The sequence below is a fragment of the Amphiprion ocellaris genome, chromosome 20 (assembly GCF_022539595.1).
Source record: "Amphiprion ocellaris isolate individual 3 ecotype Okinawa chromosome 20, ASM2253959v1, whole genome shotgun sequence".
Lineage (NCBI taxonomy): Eukaryota > Metazoa > Chordata > Actinopteri > Pomacentridae > Amphiprion > Amphiprion ocellaris.
In genome coordinates, this window is record NC_072785.1 from 16,523,558 (window position 1) to 16,546,232 (window position 22,675).

General features: G+C 41.5%; 1 protein-coding gene across 8 annotated transcripts in view; it reads left to right on the forward strand.

Moving 5' to 3' along the window:
* Positions 1-21,973: 21,973 nt before the first annotated feature.
* Positions 21,974-22,675, forward strand: part of esrrb (estrogen-related receptor beta) — a 45,360-nt gene continuing 44,658 nt past the window's right edge. For 3 of the 8 annotated variants that reach the window (XM_055005605.1, XM_055005607.1, XM_055005612.1), the window contains exon 1: positions 21,975-22,190. In XM_055005605.1, coding sequence (XP_054861580.1) covers positions 22,173-22,190 — 18 coding nt within the window. In that variant the 5' untranslated portion in view covers positions 21,975-22,172. Of the gene's footprint in view, positions 22,191-22,675 lie in introns of all 8 variants that reach the window. The other 5 variants (XM_055005614.1, XM_055005606.1, XM_035954261.2 and 2 more) reach the window with 5 other exon arrangements.

The window sequence follows — 22,675 nt, forward strand, 5'->3', positions numbered from 1 at the left end:
CAGAAAGCAGAATTAAATGTGTTCAACTTTGAAGACAGTAATGGATAGATCTTATCAACAGAGATAGCCTTGTGTGTATTGATCTCTGGCTATGTTTTTTAAATGTCCATCTCACTCAAGGCAGCACAGACATTAGTTTACTCCTTCAACCTCTGTCCTTCAGCCTCTGTTGATTAATTCACCCAGTTCATTTCTATCTCACCCTACAATACTTTGTATTCTGTTTTCATACATCACCTTTTTGTAGCATTCTCTTCTCAAACTTTCATCACTTGATTAATTTACCTAATCTCTCAGCTCCGCCGAATGTCTTTGAGTATCTGCTTTTCATAGCGAAATCGCATTTTCATTCTCCTCTTAATGGAAATCAAAAGAACAGAACAAATGAAGGGTACCAGCAGACAGTACAGGTATATGATGCGGTTGTCAGGCTGTGTCAAATCAGCTCTGACACAATGGATGGACAGTAAAGCTCCATCACATCTCCGGCTCACTGCAGGAATCGATATGCTCCACTGCTGCAGAATTTGAAACTTGTTTTTAAACAGCTATATAGTAAATTAAAATAGACTTATAATGTAATCTGTTGCCAAAGTGGTCAATAGCTGCACCAAAAATAAATGTACCTAATATTTGTTATGGTACATGAATTGACTAGGCATTTTTCGCTGTAGGTCTCTAGTAATGAAATTTGGAAAGTGACGTTTCATCCATTTAGTAAATCCTGGCAGTCTAAAAGCCTGGCTCTCAGTCATTTCTTGTTTTAGAAATGGTGAAAATTGCCACATATAACAATGTTGCTGGGGTTTGATTTTATTGGCCAGAGTGCGTTCAGACTTGTAAATGGGATTATACCATCCCAATATAGTACTTCAACAACTAGCTTGTTTATTTTTATCCTCTTATTAGGGGAGCTGAATCCTTAAAGGGTGCCAAAATTATCCTGCAAATCGCTGACAGGGAAAAATGAAAGGTCTCTAACGGTTATTATAAGCAATCTGTCTGCATTGAAGCACAATGTGACTGCTGCGCTTGCGATACCAACGAGGTGACCTCAGTGAGATGGGGAGGAGAGACATGTTGAAAGTCAGACACACCGTCTGGATGGGACCACCAGGAATATACACACACCTCACACACCACGTTCACACCACATCCACTCGCAAAAGGACACTCGCCGTGGACCGCACGAGTATTCATTTGACTCCATGGTATATTGTCTGGATATTTTAGTTGACAAGACAATTTGATTTTAGTTTCTAATGCTGCTGACTGAAGTGTAATTAAAGTATAATTGAAGCAACGGTAAAATAATGCAGTAGAAACAATGCAGGTGGTTGTAGGTCTACAGTATTTAAGAACTGAAGTTATAAAAACTGAAAAAATAATATCACAAAGAATACAAAGGATAAAATGGACACATTTCTGACAGTCCAGAAAATAAATAGTTAATACTCATTAAATCAGTCATAACCAAACGATGACTAACCATGTTTTGCTATTCACTTCATTGTCAGTGTTCTAAAACAGCTTTATATTTCACAAAATGGCCAGAATATCTATTTATTTTTATTATATTTCATATAAACTGGGTTTGTTTTTACATCCAAAGTTGTTAAAGTATGACAAAAATTAGAGTGGTTTACAAAAGGACCGTTTACGTAAAAACTGAAAACCACTGACATGTATTTTTAGCTTCATTTCTTAAATATTTTTATTATTCAACCAGGCACAGGAATATATTAAGAAGATGTTTTAGGTATTTCAATTACCCTCCACAATCTGACTATCCATGTCATGGAGACGATCTTTGTCAAAGTTCTTTATGATAGATGAGTGCAGACTGCCGGAGGAGATGGTATTTTGGATATATCTCCCGAGTTAGTCGACCCACTCCTTGAACCCCGGGGAGCAAATTAACAGTATTGAGCTCTTGGCTTCCCTGTAACCTTTCCCCATCCTGACTGACATTTGTGTTTTTCTTTGCCTTGGGCCTGGGCGTATGGCGGCCTGTGAGAGAATGCACAGAGATGCTGCATATGTTAAACAACTGCCCGCATGTGTTAATGTAGGGTTATGTCTGCGTGTGATGTGAGAATGTGTAAATGTCTACATGTGTGTTTGTGGCTGAGCCAGTCCAGATGTTCTGCGGGGGCTTCCTCCGCTGTGAAACAGAAACTCGGTGCAGGAGGCAGCTACAGCGGAGGGGTCGCGACCCCAGAACGTGGCACAGATTCACAACTCTGACAGGAACGTATCAAGAGACACACTGATGAAAATAAGAGCCTCCAAAGAGAGCCGGTGTATTGTTCTGGAGCTGAGAAATCTTGTCATGGTCTTGTCACATTATCATTACAGTGTTAGAGTGCAGCACAGAGGCTACTGTTCATCTGAGCTGTATGTAGTTTATTCCTTCAAGCTGTCTTTGAACTGAAAATTGCACTTTATACTGAGAAAGTTGTTTGTCTGGGAGGGATGCAGAGTTACGAAGGACATTAGCTTTAGTGCTTCAATATAATTTTGGGGTATTTTAATCAGTTTCCTTCTGCTTTATATTTCTACTCAACCACATTTTGCTGGAAAATGTTGCACTTTCAACTTCACTACATTTGTTGAACAGCTATAAATACTTTTGCTCTTAGCTGTCAGACAATATTGGGAGTATTTTGTGACTAACTGATTTTGATACTTACTGAAATGGCAGTGCTGCTTGACCTTCATTGAGAATTTGCACAAGTGTAATCTGACATAACTTTTTTAAAAAGCAAAATTTTGAAGGCAAGAACTGCTAGTAAAATTAAAAAGCTTTACATCGTAGTATTGCGACTTTTATGTAAATGCTTAAATGTGTTCTTTTACCACTGGATGCTGGTTTAGGTTTGAAAGAAATATACCTCTTTGTTTTCAGAGAGGGTAGATGCACTTATTGTAAATAATTTTTGTATGCAAATAGATAGATAGATAGATAGATAGATAGATAGATAGATAGATAGATAGATAGATAGATAGATAGATAGATAGATAGATAGATAGATAGATAGATAGATAGATAGATAGATATGGTACAATTATGAGATCTGAATCTAAAGCTAGGACTTGCAGGAAATAAACATTATATTTTAGGGATGCATGATGACATCAGCACCTCATTGGTATTGATTGATAAAGATTTTAAAGTGAAATAATGGCTCAAAATGAACAAAGACAGACAGATAACACCTGTCAGGCTAAATGTTTGCAGTTTTGTTAAAAATCGTATGTACAAATAACTCTGGCATGTTTTACATTTAAGCCAAAGTAATTTTCTTATTTTGCTGTAAATTTGTCAATTTGAAAAGCATTGTAATACAATGTCTGAACTTGCCAGTGATGATATGTGTATTTCCCGACAGGAGAGACCTTTGAGAGACTCTTTGCAAATAGGTGAAAAAAGTATGTGCAGTCGGCTGAAATGAATTGGACAATATCAGCATATCAAATATCAAAAATCTAATATTACGCTCACCTATTATGCCTGGATGTTTCTCATACATCTGCAATAATTAGATACATATTCAGTGGCTAAACTGAACTAAATACATATCTGCATCCTTTTTCACATTTTTTAGTTAATAAACTAGATTTTGATCACTTCCACCCTGGTGTTCAAAGGAAGTGCATCACCACTTAAAAACTGTAATGTAGCCTGAGTAGGTTGCAATATGTTCTACAGATTACATTAGATAAGACTGACATACGTAGGTAGTGATGTAATATTGCATCAGCTTATACTTTGAGCTTTCGGTCTACAAGATCCTCTGCAAGAAACGCTGTTGTTTGTTGCTTCTGCCTGGTGAACTTTTAATTCTGTTTTCCATTTAAAGCAATGATATGAAGGAACTTGAGAACTTCTGACATCATTTCAGACAATAATGTTGTAATTACCAAAACTGTTGCATTGGTATATTTTGAGAGCACCTATCACATAATAGTTAGCTTTGTCTTAAATATTAATAAGTATTTTTTGTTTATATTTTTATTGCTATTCTACTGCTAGTCATTAATTAATCACACCAGCGTATTTACATCACTTTTTCTTTATAAAATTCAGACCACGGTGCAAGCCAACAAACTATCATCCAAATCTGATTTGCCACTTCTGTGACTGAATGATAAAGCTGCACTTACACAACTGTCATTTAACTTTTGAGGAGGGAAGGGGACACGATGGATTCTTGTGCGCTAGTCGAAGCAGTGAGGGAGAAGAGGGATGGAAATATGGTTGGGTATATGAACCTTACCATGGAGCTGTCATGGTGCTAATGGAGGAAGTGGAGCAGAGGGTCAGGAGTCCTCAGCACCTGTGTGGAAGATTAATGACCATAGAGCCATGGGAGGGAAAGATAGACAGAAAAAGAGAAACTCTGGAACAGGCCCTCGCCTATCTGACTAACTCAAAGGTCAGAGCTGCTTGACCTTTGCTGAGGAGTTACCATATTAACTAAACTGTCCGTGCACCAACATTATGTCACTAGTGTTAGTATTGGAAAATGATCTAAATATTATCGTAATACCTTCATCTAATTTGCTTAGACAGGTATCAAAACTATGCCACAACATCACCTAGGATCATCATGCTACATGTAAAGTCTATAACAGAGCAGTGAAATTCGTATTCAGCTCAAGCTGTTGTCCCTTTAGACCATAAAAGGTGCTCTCAGGCAGTGATGACAGTAGAGACCTTTATGATTACCTCAGTAGCATGTAGCGCCACAGAAAAGAGATATCATCATTATCTCGACACAAAGGCGGCCCTCACATTGTTAAAACAATTTGCCGCTTGCTAATGTAGGCTGTCAGAGCGCCGCACAGGTCTAGTTCCAAGAGTTAAGTTGTAGGGGCTTTTTTTTCCCTCCCTCTCTGCCTGCCTGGGGAATCACGGCGGGTACGAGGCTCATTTCCTCATCAAACACAGGACGAGTGATTTGGAATATTTATGAGGCTCCCAATTTAAGTTAAACATTTAACAAAAAAGCATCCGATTAAAATGAGACAGCAGAAAGGGTTAAAGTCCCAGCGGGCAGCCAAGGCTAAAAATTAAACATGGAATGCTGGAGATGAATTAAAGTAGCAGGTCTAAGACAGATTTCAGCTCAGTGGCATTACTGTATAGAAGCCGTGCTGATATGGTATATGTTCAAACAAGGTTTTCACTGACTGTGACTAGAATTTTAATTAGGTATGAAGAGATAATTCTTTGATAAAGTGACTGCAAGATCACTTTTGAATAATCTGCATGCTAATGTGAGAATTTCACATAAATGAGACATGACATGAAATATGTTAGAAAACAAAACAAATCTACATGGGTTTATCTATTTTTCAACTTAAAACCCCCTGTGTAACAAAAAGTGTCCTACAGATGATCACTGTTTGATATGGTTCAGTGGTAATCTAATAATTCTCTAATCAGAACATCAGAAAAAATCCAGAGAAGCACACAACATGCAGTTGCTGAATACAGATAAATTATAATTGTGTCCTCCAATAGTGAGGTTAAATCCGTGAATCCAATAGTCCCGTTAGAAATCGCAATAAGGATATCAGAGCTAGTAACCCTGCTTAGGTCAGAGGGCAAATGTAACACAATGCTATATTGACTTTATTGATAATCTATGGCTCCCTTTCATTCTTTCCCTCTTCTCTTCTAGTCTCTGTAGCAGCAGATCAGTCAGCGGCTGAGAAGGAGGGGTCAGCCAGCTCCTGGTCTGCTCAGTGACTCTCCATACTTCCTGTTTAATCACCGGTCCCTCAGGGATATTCTGCCGTCCATCTATCAAGCCCAGAAAAAGTTCTGGTGCTCTATATGGCTGTGAGATGAAGGACTTAGGTCAGGTGACTATACGTACGTGTATCTACAGTACCTGCACTGGTGCACTGGTTTCTCTGAGCTGCATATGAGACTGTGAATAACCTTTACTATGTGTATAATCTCTATGTATAATTTCTATGCATTATGCAGCCCACACGTGCACATTTCTCTGTGTGTGTGCTGATCTACTGGACGTAGCTATGGGCTTTACCAAGACATGTTCTGGTGGGAATATCCCCCTGTGAGCTTATAGCCATCATCTCAGGATATTCCCTCACTTCTCTCAGTTAGACGCCATAGGGACTGTAGATCAGCTTAGAACTTAAATGAATAGCTCAGGATTGTTGAAATATTTGAAGCCATAGTATAAAGGCTGAACCATGCACCCAAAATGCTGAACTATTCCTTTAATTTGCTACATCATTTCCCCTGATCAAAGTAGAATATTCTTAAACCACCTCCATTTTTAAACCAGTCATCAGTTTTAGGGAAACACGAGCGATATTATCTCCTGAAAGCACATTTATGATCAACACCACCTGCATGCTTCTCATCACAAAGATCACACTCACAGTAAACCAAGATAAATGTCTTCATATTTTTGTCTTGACTGACACATTTACATGATCAGCATAGTCCATTTTTGTTTTCTGCCAAAAATCTGTCCATCTTGTCTTTTAAATGCCGCTTTGGCATCACATTAAATCCTGTTCAACTGAATCTTTACACCTTGCTAGCATGACGGCACACTTGCTTGTTTATTGTTTCCTCGTTAATTATATCAATTAAACTTTACTGTCTACTTTAGGTTCTCATGCCCCTCCACTTCTCCCCACCTCAATGCACAGTTAGGTAACTACTGTATATTGAATAAGTTTCCTTGAATGCTTCCCTGCAGAGGAGGAATGCTGTTTATTTATGTTTTCACTGGCAGCCCTGAGGGAAGTGACTGATGCCTCGACCACAGACACACCGCCTCAGGCCATCATATGTTGCCCTCCAAGGTTCCTCAATACAATCTGCATGTGTGTGTGTGTGTGTGTGTGTGTCCACGCACGTGTGTACTGCTGTATGAATTACTGATGCACTGGTCACAAAATGCAACAAGGAACAAGGGTCAAAAATATCCCTCTAACCGGCTTGACATCTGTACAGTCTGCAATAGCTCGGAGTTGAATAACAGCCTCAAATGTGCCTAATAACATTTAGAATTACTGCAGGGTTTTATTGCATTTTATATAAAAGTACAAGATTGTGTATATTTGGAGCAGCTGAGAGCTACAGCTAACTTAAATTTTTATACCAAAACAGAGAAGCCTTCTTCAGCTCCGTAGCTGCTGCTAAATGACAATAATTGAGTGTCAGTTAACACCTGTTGCTGTCAAACATTAAGAGAATTTATCTCGGTGCCTGATTTATTATAATGTTCCCTCGGTTGATGCAAATGGTTTTCCACTATTATCTTAGTATATATAGCCTGGTATGAAGGTCTTCCAAAGGCAGCCCCCCCCCCTCATTGTGACGGTGTGATCTCATTTTCTCAGCAGAGAGGTGAACTGCTAGCCTCCCTCTGATCCACCTGGCAGGAGGGGAGTTTGGACTGAGACAAGCTGGCCAGCCCACTGACCTCTGGGTAGAATCTCTAGCTGTGCTGGGCAGGCAGCCGGTGTGGGCCAACGATGGGGCACGAATGACTGAAGCAATAGGGCTGTGATTAGCTGACATGGCGGCTGGGTTTTGCAAGCTGTCCTATTCTCAGGCGTGGGCAATGGGGGCAGAGCAGCTAAAACTGGAATGAATGTATCGATCCTGCTGCCGTTATGAGAATGACACACACAAGCTATTTTTACAGGAGGGGGAACACACTGCTAGCGAAGGCAAACTGTCTGTGACGTAGATAAGCTTCTAAAGGGGAGATGGACCCGGTGGGCGGGGAAAAGATGCAGGTGTGATTTAAAGGAATAGTTTGATGAATAGATTGCATGAAGTTGCTATGGACAGCCAAACAAGTCCAGCTTGTGATTTCTCGTAAAACCACAAAGTGACGTTTTTAGAGGTTTTAATAGACACATTTTGATACCTTTGGACAGATCCAGACAGGGCATTTCAAACAGTCTTTGTATTAAGCTATCCTATGTGGCTGCTGGCATTAGCATCACTATCTGCATACAGGTATCAGAGTAGCACAAACCTTCTCATTCAACTCTCACAAGAAAACAAACTAATGCACTTTTTAAAATGTCCATCATTTTGTTAAATCAAAAATATTTGTAATGAGCTTGCAAACCCAAAATTCTTTTCCTATTTTGACAATAGAAATGAATCAGGGTAATTACATAATATTTTAATATCAGAGGCCTACTGTATGTATGAGATTAGATGGGCAATATTAGAACAAGATCCCAGTCACACTGCTGCAAAGCTGTCCTCTGCCATGTCCCTTCCATCCTCGCTGTCCTTTAGTGTCCAGGGGAAGTGAGCCGGTCCTATTGGAATGCTGCAGCCAGCCAGCAGCCAGAGTTCAGAGGAGGCTTATTCTCACTCACGCCATTCACTGAACTCCTCCACTCTTTTTGCATAAAGTAATTGCTGTCAGGGAATGTGCACTGCAGAGAGTTGCCTGGACTCCACAAGCACAGAGGGTGAGATTAGGGAATAAAACAGCCAAGTCAGTGCTACTTAGGCACTCCTCTGTCATTGTGCTGCTATGGATGAGGGCTGACAGTGATGAATATTGGCCAAAAGTTAGTATTCCACATGATGATTTTCCCTAATGAGAATTGATGAATGCGGGAGGGAGGGACTCAGGATTGTTTGATGAGAGGAGGGACCACTCATTAGAAGCCAGTCATGCTAAGTTGAGCGGCTTTAAGGTGGGCAGGATTGCTGGGCTGAGCTATGCCACTCCAGCAGTTCCTCAATAAACATCAGCTGATATCATTGATCAATACTGCCTCATGCACAAGAGTGTCAAATGAGATATATCCATGAGAGGGAAAAAAATCAATAAGGAAACTCCTCCCTGTGCACAAACAGCATTTATGGAGCAATACTGTCCATATAGCGGTGCATTTATTAGCTGTGCATCAGTTACCACATATGGTAACAGAGATCTATAGCAATCTCTGTATCCATATGCATGAAGCTGTGCTAACACCTGCATCTGGGGTAGTCACAGGCCTTTGCTGTCCCAGCTGTAGCCACGTCAGCTCAAGAAGGAGAGCAGGGACGCTGGTCTAGCAGATGGCAGTGTGGGCTTTGAAAAGCCATGGCCCTGAACGAGCCGCAGGCAGCCCCAGAGGCCAGTGCTCAGCCAAAGCTCCACATGTGGCAAGCCAGGAAGGACATTAAGTGGATAATAGTTAATAGTGAACCAGGCCATTTACTATCATGTGCGTACTTTATGGAGCACAACCGCCACTCCTGTGTGCAGAAGGGGCCGTGGCTATGAACAGGTTTAACTTTTAGATGCAGATAAAAGTGCTAAATGGTCACGCAGAGCCATTTGCAGACTGTCACACTCTTGGATAAACATTGTGCAATACTTCAGGTAATTTAATAGCTTGTTGTTGGGTTGAGAAAGCATATTAGTGGAAATGTTATTCTTTCAGTCATATGACTGACCGCAGAATATGGCCTTGCTCATTTCAACATTTTTCCATCCTAGATGTTATTGTCCCTCTCCTTTACATGGCCCAGGGCCACTGGACGTGTCACTCCACTATGGTTAAGTACAGATGAAGAGATAGACTCTTTAATATCCAGGAGCTCATTTCACAGTGGCTGGCAGGTCACAGCATGATGACAGCTAAACAAGCCAATCTACAGGATAAGCCACACAGAGCATGTGGATTGAGGCCTGCACTGTCCTATAGTGCACAGAAGATACCAAACAAATGACAGATTGTTTCTAAGATACAGTATTTCTGAGCTGCACCGCTATACCTACAAAATGAGAAGGCATTAGTTTGTTAAATGCAATGACATGGAAGTTTTGAGAGCAAATGGTCTCCTCTAACCAGAACATTTGGAGCTACTTTGGTAAGTATAGTCTGTTTGTTGTATTTTGTCTTCTTCAGCCGCAGTGATAGAGTTTGTCATTGGCAGATGCAAAGCAGGGATATCTGGGGACACATAATAGGATTGCCTTGTCTACATTGTATTTTCTTTCAAAAGTGAATTAGGATATCTCTTTTCGTCACAAAGTGAAATAATGTATCCAATAGCTGCATTCAAAACCCTTTAACCACTTTGTTCTGTACTCGTAATTGGATTTTAACAGCAGGTTCCTTCAAAAATCTAGCCGTCACCATCTACAATATTGGATTTTTCGAATACTTCCATTCATGAAGCCCTCTCTTTATTTCCTTCCTGTTGAAATGACTGGTTTTTAATCAGCCGATGCACAAAATGTCTGAATACTCTGGAGCCATTAAACCTGCCTGCCTCCACACAGACACATCCCACTGACTGCATAGCCTATTAGGGAGATGGAAGATTATGGCCTAAATGAAACCATTAGTTACGCAAACCTAATGATCATCTTATTTGTATGTATAAATTTGATCCATTTCCCTTGCTCAAGGCAAATATTTCTTCCCTCAAATGATTTTGGGGGAATTGAGTAAAAACAACAGCAGCATCAACAACAAAAACAACATCAGGACCCATAATGAAAGGAGCGGAGGCAAAGGCACTCAGGCGATTGCATCCATTACCCCTCTCCAGTATATGGACCCCTTCATAGGGATTACCCCTGGTTCCAGAGAGGTTGATTATTAGACGCTTGCAAAGGTTTCGTTTGAATCGCCCCAGTTAAACGAGAAATTGCAGGCTGAGAGAGGCTAATAACAGTTATTAACCCCGTGCGGGCGGCGGTGTAAAAGAGCGCCACAATAACGAGGTGCACCACCAAGGTTTGAGGCGCAGCGCAGCTAGCACACCCCCGAGGAGAAGCTAACTTATTAAAATAATGAATTAGCCGACCAGATTACTGCAGCCTGCGGCAAAGGCAATTATCCCCCTCCAAATCCCTGGACAGGGCTCCCTAGCGCCACCATAAAACAAGTGCTCAGAAAGCAGGAGCCCTCCGCTCCACACAAATGAATAGCCTGTTAATTAGGATCTCTCCCGCTGCGGGTAGCCTTCCCACTGCCATAACAGAAACCACTTCCACAACAGGGAGAGTGGGAGGAGGGGAGGAAGTAATGGGAAGATACTGAATGCACGTTATTGCAAAAGATAGTGAAATATGTAAAGAGTGAGACTGCAAATTGTATGAAAAAAATGCCTAAAATGACAAAGCAAGGGATGCACAGATTAGCAGGATCATTGGTAGCCCAAGTTTAAAGCTCTGGGTGAGGTCTCTTTGGAAGCAAACAGGGAGCATTCAGCGCCGGCACAGTATGTGCTAAACATCTGACAGTTTTACTGGAGGCTACAAGGTCAAGTCCAGTGAGCCAGAGTGGCCTGAGGATCAATGCCGTCCTTAAGTAACCAAACCACTGCGTCAGGTTTCTCACTTTAAATGTTTATTTTAGGGCTAAATTGTACACTCATAAACTACCCTTAAATACCTTTAAATATTTGTGTTAAATCTAATATGAGCTTCCTACATCAGCTAGAGACCCCAAAGAGTTTAACCCTTCCTTATAAAGTAAAGGTTACCAGTCCTGGCATGAAGAAATAGTCAGACAAGGATGGAAGTGAAGTAGGCCAGTAGCCACCCTGAAAAAGAACCCACTGTACTTTATGACATATATACAGCCTCTAATGGTTATAAATACTGACGTATCACATGGTTGACATCGTGAACCAAATCTGGCCACCTTCTGCTATCACCTTCCAACTCCACATCAGTAGAAATCACAAAGTTTTGAAGGCTGGACTCACCTTGCCCTGCATAACTATACTTCCACAGAGCATAGAGATAACTGTTAAAGTGGAAACTGTGCCAAAGGGACAACTGCTGCAAAAGGTATTACAGGTAGTATGCATTTAGATTTGATCTAATATGCATTTCAGTTACAAAGTCCATCACTTGTACTCTTGATCAAAAGTCTATTTTCTCACTGTGGGTGAAGATTACTGTGCCTTAGCCAACATGTTAAGATTTTTTCCAGGAAGCTCTGAGATCATCAAGTCTTTATTTTCACTAATAGTACTGCTGAATCCCTGTAGCCATTTAGTGTATGTTTTAATGAGGGACGTTAGAATAAAGTTATTATTATTTATTAGTAATTAGATCCTGCTTTACAAGAAGCAAAACTGATATATGAGTATATATTGCCACTAATTTCAATTAGAAAAGATATTTACATAACAGTCGAGTGAGCTGTATTTCCTTGATGTAACTTTCCTGTGCAGTGTTGCATTTACAGTATATATCTATACCGCCATTTGAAAAATTAAACATTACGTGTTTATAGCTCGTAAAGGATACTCTTTATTGTGTGATTTGCTCCCAAGAGAACGAATATATAGTCACACAGATATGCAGGGCACGAAACAAGACATTATGCCAGTGTACTGTATGAATATGCCTGCAAGGCTTGACATGAATGCAATTTCATGTAATTTGAATGCCTTTCATGAGGCAAAGACTCTTTTGAACTGTCTTAAAAAGCTCATCCACCATGGTAGCTGCCAGTGGCCCTGGGTACAGAGGAGTCATGTCGACAGGCCCAATTAATGATGGGGCGTCTGAGAGTGAATGAATGAGGAGCTTTGAGAGGATTCCTCCACCTTAAATCCCCCTGTGCTGCTGCTCCCAGACTGCCTGTGAAGAACAATCAAACGGCAGCAACCCCCTCCTATTTATCACTTTAAGACATTAGCCAGACATGGGCCTGAATATTAACCAGCTCCTTTTCCAGGAGAGTTCCACACCAAAGGCTGCGTGTGGCAACATACATTTTTAATCACAGGGGAAAACGAGGCCTCTCAATCGCTCTCATCTATTACTGTGCTTAACGTTTCACATTTTTTCTCCGGGCCTCTCAAAACAGGAAACAAGCAATGATCGTTGTTGCTCTTTCCTTGTGGATTTTGTTTCATTTTTATGTTGTTTAATAATATTTTATTAGAATTATAATAATCATAGTTTTAGACCCAGTTTCATTTCAGTTTTATGGCTGAATCCCAGTGAATCCTTATTCCCTGCAAAGTATTTGTAAAGCAGAATCTAACTCTCTCAGCGACTATCTTGACTATGCTGACAGAGTTCATTTCCTTGGGTTGACTGTGTCTCCATGCCTAGGACAACTGGGCTGCAGAGGCAGTGGAGCGTGAGCCGGGCTTCCACAGCTTAATTGGAGTCATGTTCTCCAGAGCCTGGAGCTGCTCCTTTCCCTGCACCAGCCTCCCCGGTACTGGGCCTGTGGTGGGGGCAAGAAGGGTAGGGCACTGGTGCCAGGCATGCAGGGAGATGATCTGTTCACCCCATCCTCTCCCTCAGGGTTCGCCTGCTGTGACACATGGCACCCTAGTAACAAGGTCGCTCTACTGTTGTGGCACCACGGGAGGGAGATGGCCTTATTATCAGGAGGGGAGACAATCCTAAGATGAATCAAAAGGAGGATCTGATCTCCAATCACATATTATTCACACAAGAATACAAGGTTTTCTATATCCAGGAGCTTTCCTTCGAAGTTTGTCAAGGGTAACAATTTAGTTAATATGCCTCATAAGACTGAACGATAAAAATGTTGAAAATGATCATAAGTTTTTTTATTTACTACCAATGCTTTATTTCAATAACAGGAACACCCAAAACAGCCTGTAATCCAGGACAATAGTACCCCAGATAAAACTACAGTACAGAATTTTTTACAGAACATTTTTATCCCCCTTTTGGCAGTGAGACTAAATACTGTGAATGCTTTCTTTTTAAGACTGTAGTCCTTCCTCTGAATGCCAAGTTTCTTTGGTATCTTCAACGCCTCCTAAATTTTTCCTCCATAGGCCCCACCGTATTTCTAGTTGTAGCCTACTACGTCTCCATCACTATGGCTGCTTTCCTTTTCAGACCTGGCAAACTGTTCATTGCTGGTAGAAGTAAAACGAATTGCTCCTGTCTTCTAGTGCAGGGATGTCACAACAGACACCAGATTTAAAACTCCTACATGCTGCGAAATACAGAGAAATTTAATCAGCGCTGATAGACTTAATCAGCACTGTGTGAACTCATTTGGCTTTAATTGTAACAGATGTCCATTTATATGTAAAGGTCACACACTCCAGCTTCAAAAAAAATTTTTTTTTAAATCTTATAATGTTCTGTGTCTAATGCAGCAAGACCTCAAAATGCTACAATAAACAATATTTATGGGAGCGGCACTGCATTATACAATATTATACCCATCAGGCATAAAATTTGATCACCTGCCTAATACTGTGTTGGTCCCCCTTATGTGGTCAAAAATGGTCTGAACCATTGAGAATGGACAAGAGAACCTCTCTGGGTGCCCTATGGGGTCTGGTACCAGGATGTTGACTGTGAAAACTCTGGGTACTCTGGGTTGTGCAGTGGGGCCTCTGTACCCTCTTTTCGACCGGGGTGGAGCCCGTTCGGAGTTGGAGCCGGCGCCCGACTTGGCGCCGGTTTTTTGTGTTTCGACCACCGGAGCTGCGGCTCCGGGCTCCAAAAACTGGGGCCGTTTCGGGCACCAACTCGTTGCTGGGCCAGAGTTGGCCAGAGTTGAGAGCCGAGCACGTCACGGGCAGAGGGCGGGGTGACATCTAAAAACATCTAAAAAGATAAACATAGATATGATCATCAACTTATTGCGCGTGTTTAACCGCTAAGTAATCAATGCAAGCGTAGTCGAAGCTAAGTAGCTAAGCTAACGCTAGCACGTTTACTGTTAAGTATCCAAACGTCTTTGATAATTACCTTTCTTCTCAAACGTGATCGCCGGGCATTGGAACGGCGACGCCGATGAGTAACCCCTAACAGAAGGTTTTGCTGTTCAGCGATGGCGAGACACACTAGCAAAGCCATGAACACCACTCCAATGAAGTCCTCCATTGTTGTTGTGTGGGTTTCCGTACGGCGTGAACGCTGTTGAACGGCTACGTACGCAGTACGTACACACGTTTTGTGGTGGCGCAATGACGCAGCTCCAACTTTGCTCCTTCTTGAGTGGAAACACAAACCCGTTCTGGGGCGGCACGAGATTTGAACCAAAAAAAGCACTGGCTCTCAACTTTGAACCAACCTAGCACCTGGTGCTCTTTGGTCGAAAAGGGGCTTGTGAGTCAAACTTGTTGCATTGCATCCTGTTGATACTTGATCAGAATGGGGTCTAGGAAGTGTGGAGGTGAAATCAAAATCTTGGGTGATTGCTATGTTCTTCAGGATGTTCCTGATTGTTTGATGTTTTTGCGATGTGGTGGGTCCATTTTCCTGCCGGGATAGACCAGTGACATTTGGGATTGCCATTTGCATGAGTGAATTTGCTTGTTCTGGGACAACATATATTTGGGTGTCTCATCAACATTGATGCCAAAATCCAAGTTTTTCCAACAGAACGCCATATAGAACCAATATGATCGATGTTATTCACTTCACCTGTCAGTAGTCGTAATGCTGTGGCTGAATGGTGTATATGGTACAGGTGTTGCTGTTATTGGACTAGTATTCTATTATAGCTGTTGCACCCAGTATGCCCTGCACGCCCAAGCCTGACTCAAACGTTTATTTTAAAATGTTTCAGTACTTTCTCTACTCTTGCATTATGTAAGATTGAGCTGAATTTCTGGCAGCAAATTGCAGAAATCCATATTAAATGAGAACATTGTACAACATCCTCCAAATGTCTAACAAATCATTAGATCAAATACCTTCTAGAACAATATACTTCTTTGGGTGTTAACAATTGTGTAACATGGTCAAAGTGGCTAATATGGAGCATAATGAAGAAATACTACATATTCATATGTTGTGTTGTTTTTTGACCACAACATCTCTGATATACTCATTTTCACTACTAACGTCATCTACATCGATCAGCAACAACATTAAAACAGGGGAAGTGAGTAACATTGATTATCTTGTTACAGTTGCACCTGTCAAGAGGAGGGACATTTTAGGCAGCAAGTGAACAGTCAGTTCTTGAAGCTGATGTGTAGGAGGAGGAAAAGTGGACAAGTGTCAGGATCTGAGAGATTTTGACAGAGGCCAAATTGTGATGGCGACTAGCTCAAAGCATCTGCTGATGTGTGTTTGTGAAGTGGTTAGTACCTGCTAAAAGTGTAAGAAAGGACAACTAGTGAATTAGTGATAAGGTCATGACTGTCCAAGGCTCACTGATGAACACTGAGAGCAAAGGCTGGGTGGGACAGCCTGATCCGACAGAAGAGCTACTGTAGGACAGATTGTTCTCAACCTCAGTACTGTATATGATAGAAAGGCCGACAACTATTGAAGAAGACAACCTGGTGGAGACAGTGTGATGGTCCTGGAATTTATGTGGATGTTTCTTTGACACATACCACCTACCTAAACACTGTTGCAGACCACATGTACTCCATTGCAACAGTATTTTTTGTTGGCGGGATAATGCTCCCAACCACACTACAAAAATCATTCAGCAATGGTTTGAGGAACATGACTTGACTTGAGCATTGACTTGGGCTCCAAATACGCCTAATCTCAGTCTCATCTAGCATTTGTGGGATGTGCTGGAGAAAAAATCTGATTAATGGTGGGCCTACCTCGCAACTTACAGGAACTGATGCCTGATACAACAGGACACCTTCAGAAGTTGGTGGACTTCATGCCTGAAAGGAGGAATTTAACCTCTGGAAAGGGAGGTGGTTTGAGTGTTGTTGCTGATCAGTGCACAGAATGCTTTAGTTGCAATATTATATGAGAGACTGAATGACATGTTTACAAAGGAAGGAATTTGTCTTAATTGTTGTTAAGAACTTGAGAAGAAAGCGTTTCCTTAGCTATTTATTCTATGGTCTATTTTTCTTTTGTTTAGGTAACCAATTATTAATCATTGTTTAGTGAAGAAATTAGAAAAAAAGGAAAACTGTTAAATGAGGTATACCATGCATGCACTGCCAGCATTTATCAATCTCAATCTCTCTCACTGCGCAAGAAAGTGAAAACTCAGGAAGGTCATTTTGTGCCCAATGAAAGTTTTCCTTTGGAAATTTTACCTTCCATTAAGAATCAAATTAAGCACTGGACCAGTGCTTTCCAGAATGCCCACCCACTCAAAATACACACACTTCCACACTTGTAATTTATATGTTCTTCATGTGGAGGGAGGTGTTTTATCCGCTCAACAGTGGGTATAGTACGTGTGTATGTGCATGTATGTGCATTTGCCAGTGCGTTATGGTATCACAGAGGGGGGTGAAGCAGAGTATGCAGCTATCAGTCACTGCTGTGGGTCAGCACACTCACACATATCAGCAGGTGACCAGTGTCATACAGGAAAGGTCACAGGGCTGCTATCTGCGTGCTCTCCCAGTTTACAGAGCTTAAAAAATCCTGCAGACAACCAGGTAAAATTTGACTCTGTAAGACAGATTATCTCCCTCTCATGCCGTCATGGTACCATTCTAAAGCTTGGGTCATGATGAGATTTTACTGGCTGGAGCAGCTAAACGTGCAAGCTCTTACAGCTGGATGTCTCTTTGACTGAGGTGTTTTCTCCATCCTGCTCTCTTCTCTCTTACTGTTTTACTTTCTTCACTGTCCCTTTTCCTCTAGAATTTAGACAGCACGTAGCCTTTCTTCCAGCCTTGTCTGTCTGCATGGATCCTGATGACAGTGAAGTCTGGAGGCACTGTTTTTGAACATCTTTCAGCCTGGCTTCCCTCTGTGGGAGTCCTCTGGCTTGAAAGTATTACCTTATTTGTGTAATGCGTGATGCACATTTGACATTCACCTGTGTGTGTGCCTGTGTGTTTGTCTGGACCTTATTCTTGTGTTCACAGGCCCATTTGTTAAGTAGATAAAATGCATTGTTCCTTTTTCATCTCTTAACCGCCTAAGGGGTGTTTTTCCTTGATTGCACTACAGCCACAGCAAGCTTCCCCTCATTAGTGCTAAGCATATTTAAATTTCTTATTTTTTGCATACACATGCAAATGCTTTTTTGGTATAATCACAAGTAGCCAAATTTTAGTTTTCCTTGGTCAGATGTTATTTTTTGTGTGTGTTTATTTTTTGGGGGGGAGGATTACATTTGCTGGGTGAAGATTATCTATGAAGTTTTACGTGGGAAACCTTTGTACTAGCCTCTCCATTGTGGGAAAAGGGCATTGATAGGAAGGCAGATAGAGCTGATCAATATGAAGTGCAGTTTTCTCCGCAGGCCTTCTTTCATATCTCTCTCTTGTTTGTGTTTTGAAGGGGTCGGGGGTAGGGTCTGGTAAAGTGGTGGCGTGGGCGGGCTTCTGCCCCTTTATCAATCAGGATTTTAATTACACACGTCTAGGGCGACAGCTAGATTAGAAACCAATCGACGCTATCGGCCACAAAATCTAATTACTGTTTATTGACAGATAAGGGCAGGCCCCCTTCACTTTTCCAAATAAGATAAACCTCCCCCCTCGTACACAATGAAGAGCCGCTCATACTGTCCATGAAAGACTCTATGATAAGTGAACCCCCAGCAGAAAATTCCTCTATGCTTAGACGTTACCTGTATGGACTTCTCTGTTATAGATGACACAGGATCACTGTGTAGGAGCTAAATTACTTTAAAATGTATAACCTTTTTCATTGTGGGACCTTTTTGCTAATACAGTACAGTCCGTGTGTGGTGAGGATTTTTTTCCTAGAATCTTACCCAGGTAAATTTTAGTGCTCATCTCTGCCACCTTTAACCTCGTGTTTCATAAACTCTGGTTACTCCCTTTTTTGTAAGTTACTCATAAATCAATAAGGTCTTAATGATGAGTAATGGATGACCTTTAACCCTGCAGAGCGCACACAGGTGAACCATCTCGTCTCCTGTAGACATACATCTCCCCCGAGGACAGTCCATCCTCGCCTTCCTCAATGTCCTCCTCTCTCTGAGCTAGAGACTGCTCCACCACAACCCCACCCATATCAGTTGTTTTACAGCCTCCGTCACAGCGCGATGCACTTTGCCTTTAAAGCAGAGAATCTGCCTCAGGTAAATATGGAGTAAATGATTGGATTATTGTTCTTTCATTCGGCTGTGTAGTAATGGCTGGATTATAAACATTGCAGAGTATAGATTTCCTGTCAGATCCTATGAATCAGACATCCTTATCTCATTTCCAGACTGCCGCTCCACCCAGCGCTACCATCTCCCAGCCTGGGAGTCTGTGAGAGCACAGGGAAGCCATATACATGCATGCACATGCACACTCACATACAGACGTAAACATGAACGGACAGACAACCAGACAACCACATGCAGTCACACACACACACACACACACACACACATGCATGGGTTAGACAGTGAGAGAGAGACAGAGAGACGGTTGTCACCCAGCACAACACAGGCACTCCAAAGTCCATTCGAAGATTTCAAAAACCACTTAGGTGCCCTGTCCATATTTGTTAAGCAAGTAAATCTAAAGGCTATAGCACTGAATTCAAAGAGAGAGGAGAGGCAGCAATGTGGAGAGCATGAGAGCAGGAGGGAAAGGGAGAAAGATGTCTCCTAAATGAAATTTAGGCGAGCGTGGGGTGGAGGGTGGCTGACAGCAGGTGGAGGGAAAGAGGCTTTGGACCCTCTGATTTGGTTTGAAAAAATGTTTGGGTCTGAATTATGCTGCATTTCTGACCAAGACTGGAGATTGATGCCTGATTCCTCTGATGCCTGGACATCACATCAGTAGCTGCGCCTGATATGTTTCATGTTTTTCTGTCTCTGCCTGCCTCTTTACTGAATGTCTTTTCAGTGGATTACCAACACTGTAATTAAGTTAGGGAGCTGTGTGGACCAGCAATTGCTGCACAAACCTGCTTTTGTTGGAATCCATCAAAACTCCCTGCACAACTACAGAACGCAAAGACAACAAAACACCACATCCAACAGTGGAGTTTCCAAAGAGGTGCATGCATACCTTTATGTAAATAGAGACACCGATTCTAAAGGCATAACAACAAACAAAAATGATGAAAATGGTGCAAGCTTTCATCTTTTCGAATTTAAAAGTGTTTGAACCTCCAGTGCTGTAATCATTTAGCCATCAAACTAGCAGACAGCAGAGGATTCAAGAGAAAACACTGCACAGTCCTGCACCAGCTCTTAACGGATATCAAGTTTACAACGACATGACATCGACAAAAGCATGTAAAACCTCACATTTGAAAATCTGCAACTTGGAGACAATCTGAATTTCAATTTCAGGTGATTATCAAAACAGATGCTAATTAAATTTTTACTGCTAAAACAAAGATTTTTTTACATCTAAAAAGTCACTCTCGCTATTTAATCTATTCACTATTTATTTGCAATGATAGTTTCTGGCAATGCCTCAGTGGCATTGCATATTACAGCCTCACTCATGGCTCCTACTGAGAGGATTGTTTATGTTAGCCAGTAATAATTCACATGTGAATTGTTCAATTGGGTGATGCTCTCCTTTCCTTCACTGTGTGGATAATCTTTCTGTTGGGTGTTGAGAGCCGTTCACTTCTAGTTAATACACAGGGAACTGAACAGGACCGCTGTTGTCATTCCTTAGTGCTGAAGCGCCGTGCCATTACATTTATAGATTTTCTCTTTGATGGGATAATTTGGTCTTTAAATCTCTCACAAATGAAGTGATCCTCAGTGCTCCTTGCACAGCTCAATGTGCAGGTCCCATTTTCAAATACAGTTAATTGCATTCGAAAAGAATCAATGATACTTTCACGGTGACAATATCATTCTTTTAATGTCACTTAATTTCCTCAGTGAAATGATTACATCAATAGCCTGGAACCCATTTCTATCTTTCAGCATGAATTAATCTATTAAGGACAATAATTACACATTTGCAATGGATAGGAGTTTTTTTGTGCTCAGAAGTAAATGCAGTCGAGTCTCCATTGTGCGCCTGGTTTGTTGGCACTGTCTTGGGTGTCATTCATTCAGTTTATGAATTACACTATCAAGCTGGGAAAATAAATAAATAAGGCTACCTCTGATGCAGCTCCTTGGTGGCCTTGTTGTGAGATAGCCCTCCCTCTAGTGGAGATGATAGAGTTGGTTGCTGCTATCAGCTGGCTTTATGCTCTGGTCCACAGCTGAGGCAGTCAGTCAGTGATGGAGAGTGGAAAATGTGGGGAAGGAAAACATTTCATGAAACAGGGCAGAACAGAGAAGATGAGAAATCTTCGCATTTACAATATGTAGTGAGGCTATGGGGGGCTTCAAAGGTCAGGTGTGCTGATGAAAATTTTTATTTTTGAATTTTTTACATATTGATGTTCATGGGATAATGACAGTGAATGCCAAAAGAAGGCCCACTAGTATATGAAGTGGTAGTAAGGCATTCGCCAACAAGTTAAATATCAGTATTCTAACACGGGAATATCACAAGGAGGCCTTTGTAGTCTTACCTAAAGAAAATGCATTAAAATAGTTGCATAAATAAATATTTACATGTGTTTAAAACTCAAATAAGAAGGAGTTTGTGAAATTTGTGCACGCCTGCGTTACGTGATACGGCAACTGTGATCTGTGCAACAGACGCGACGCTGCTATTGTCCTGTTATTTATTCATCAACAGTGGAAACCAACCGACTGCCATGGGGCTCAACCTTTAGACGTCACCTGCCGTTTTCTCAGGTGGAAAGTACCCACCAGGCAAAATGAAAAGACTATAGAAAGACAGATTAAAAGACTCCTAGCAGCTGTTCAGACGCACAGAGTGAAGAATAAAAGACATTTCCTAACTGAGTTTTTCTACCGTCTATAGCAATTTAAAGGGCAGAAAAATCAAATAACTGTCGAGTAATATTCAAAAATGTAACGGTGTTTTTTTAACATAGGGCTTAAGAAAAAAGTAAGCGGTAAAGTTGTGACACGGTAACATGTCTAAGTTGTGTTTTTTACCTGGTTTCATACTTTTTTTCTCTACCTAGAATCACATTTGACCCCGCTGCCCGGGTCCCGCTTCTGCCTGCCGGTTGGAGGTGTTTGGTTTAGTCACAGGGCGCGCACCGGAGGAGGAGTTGGCGGTGCGGCTGCGGCGTGTGTCAGTTAAACGGGACGCTCAGACGCACAGATCCACAACAGCAAGCAGCAAGCAGCAGCAGCAGCAGCAGCAGCAGAACCACAACCTGGAGACACCAAGTCCACAGTGCGCTGCGCTCAGCCGGGGATGTGACATGACTTGTCCGAGTAAGGTACAACACACGTTCATCAGCCGCTGCTTAACATCCAGTTACACACACACACACATACACACACACACACAGTTACAGCATTTCCCTGTTTTATTTGGTGTGGTTTTAAAAAAGTCAAGAGTTCTTAAGCTAGTTTGAATTTAGTTCTCGCGCGCCTGTATCTGCAGTGTAAATTACATGAGTGTGCACGCGCGGGTTAGCTCTAATTGAGGCATGTGCAGTGCACGCGGACGCAGCTTTTCCTCTGGGAACTGACACTGAATTATCTCATCGATTTGACCATTTCTGTACGCATGAACAGGTTAAATATTGAGGCATTTTAAGGCCCGAAGCAGGTTATTTTAATCACAGAAATAATTTGGTAAAATTATTATATTCTTAAAAGTCGAATTTCCTCATAATAAACATGTAGTTTTAAGGAGGCTGTTTAAGAGCTGTTATGGCCTTTCTCCTACATCAAACTTCTTTATATCAGACTTTAATGA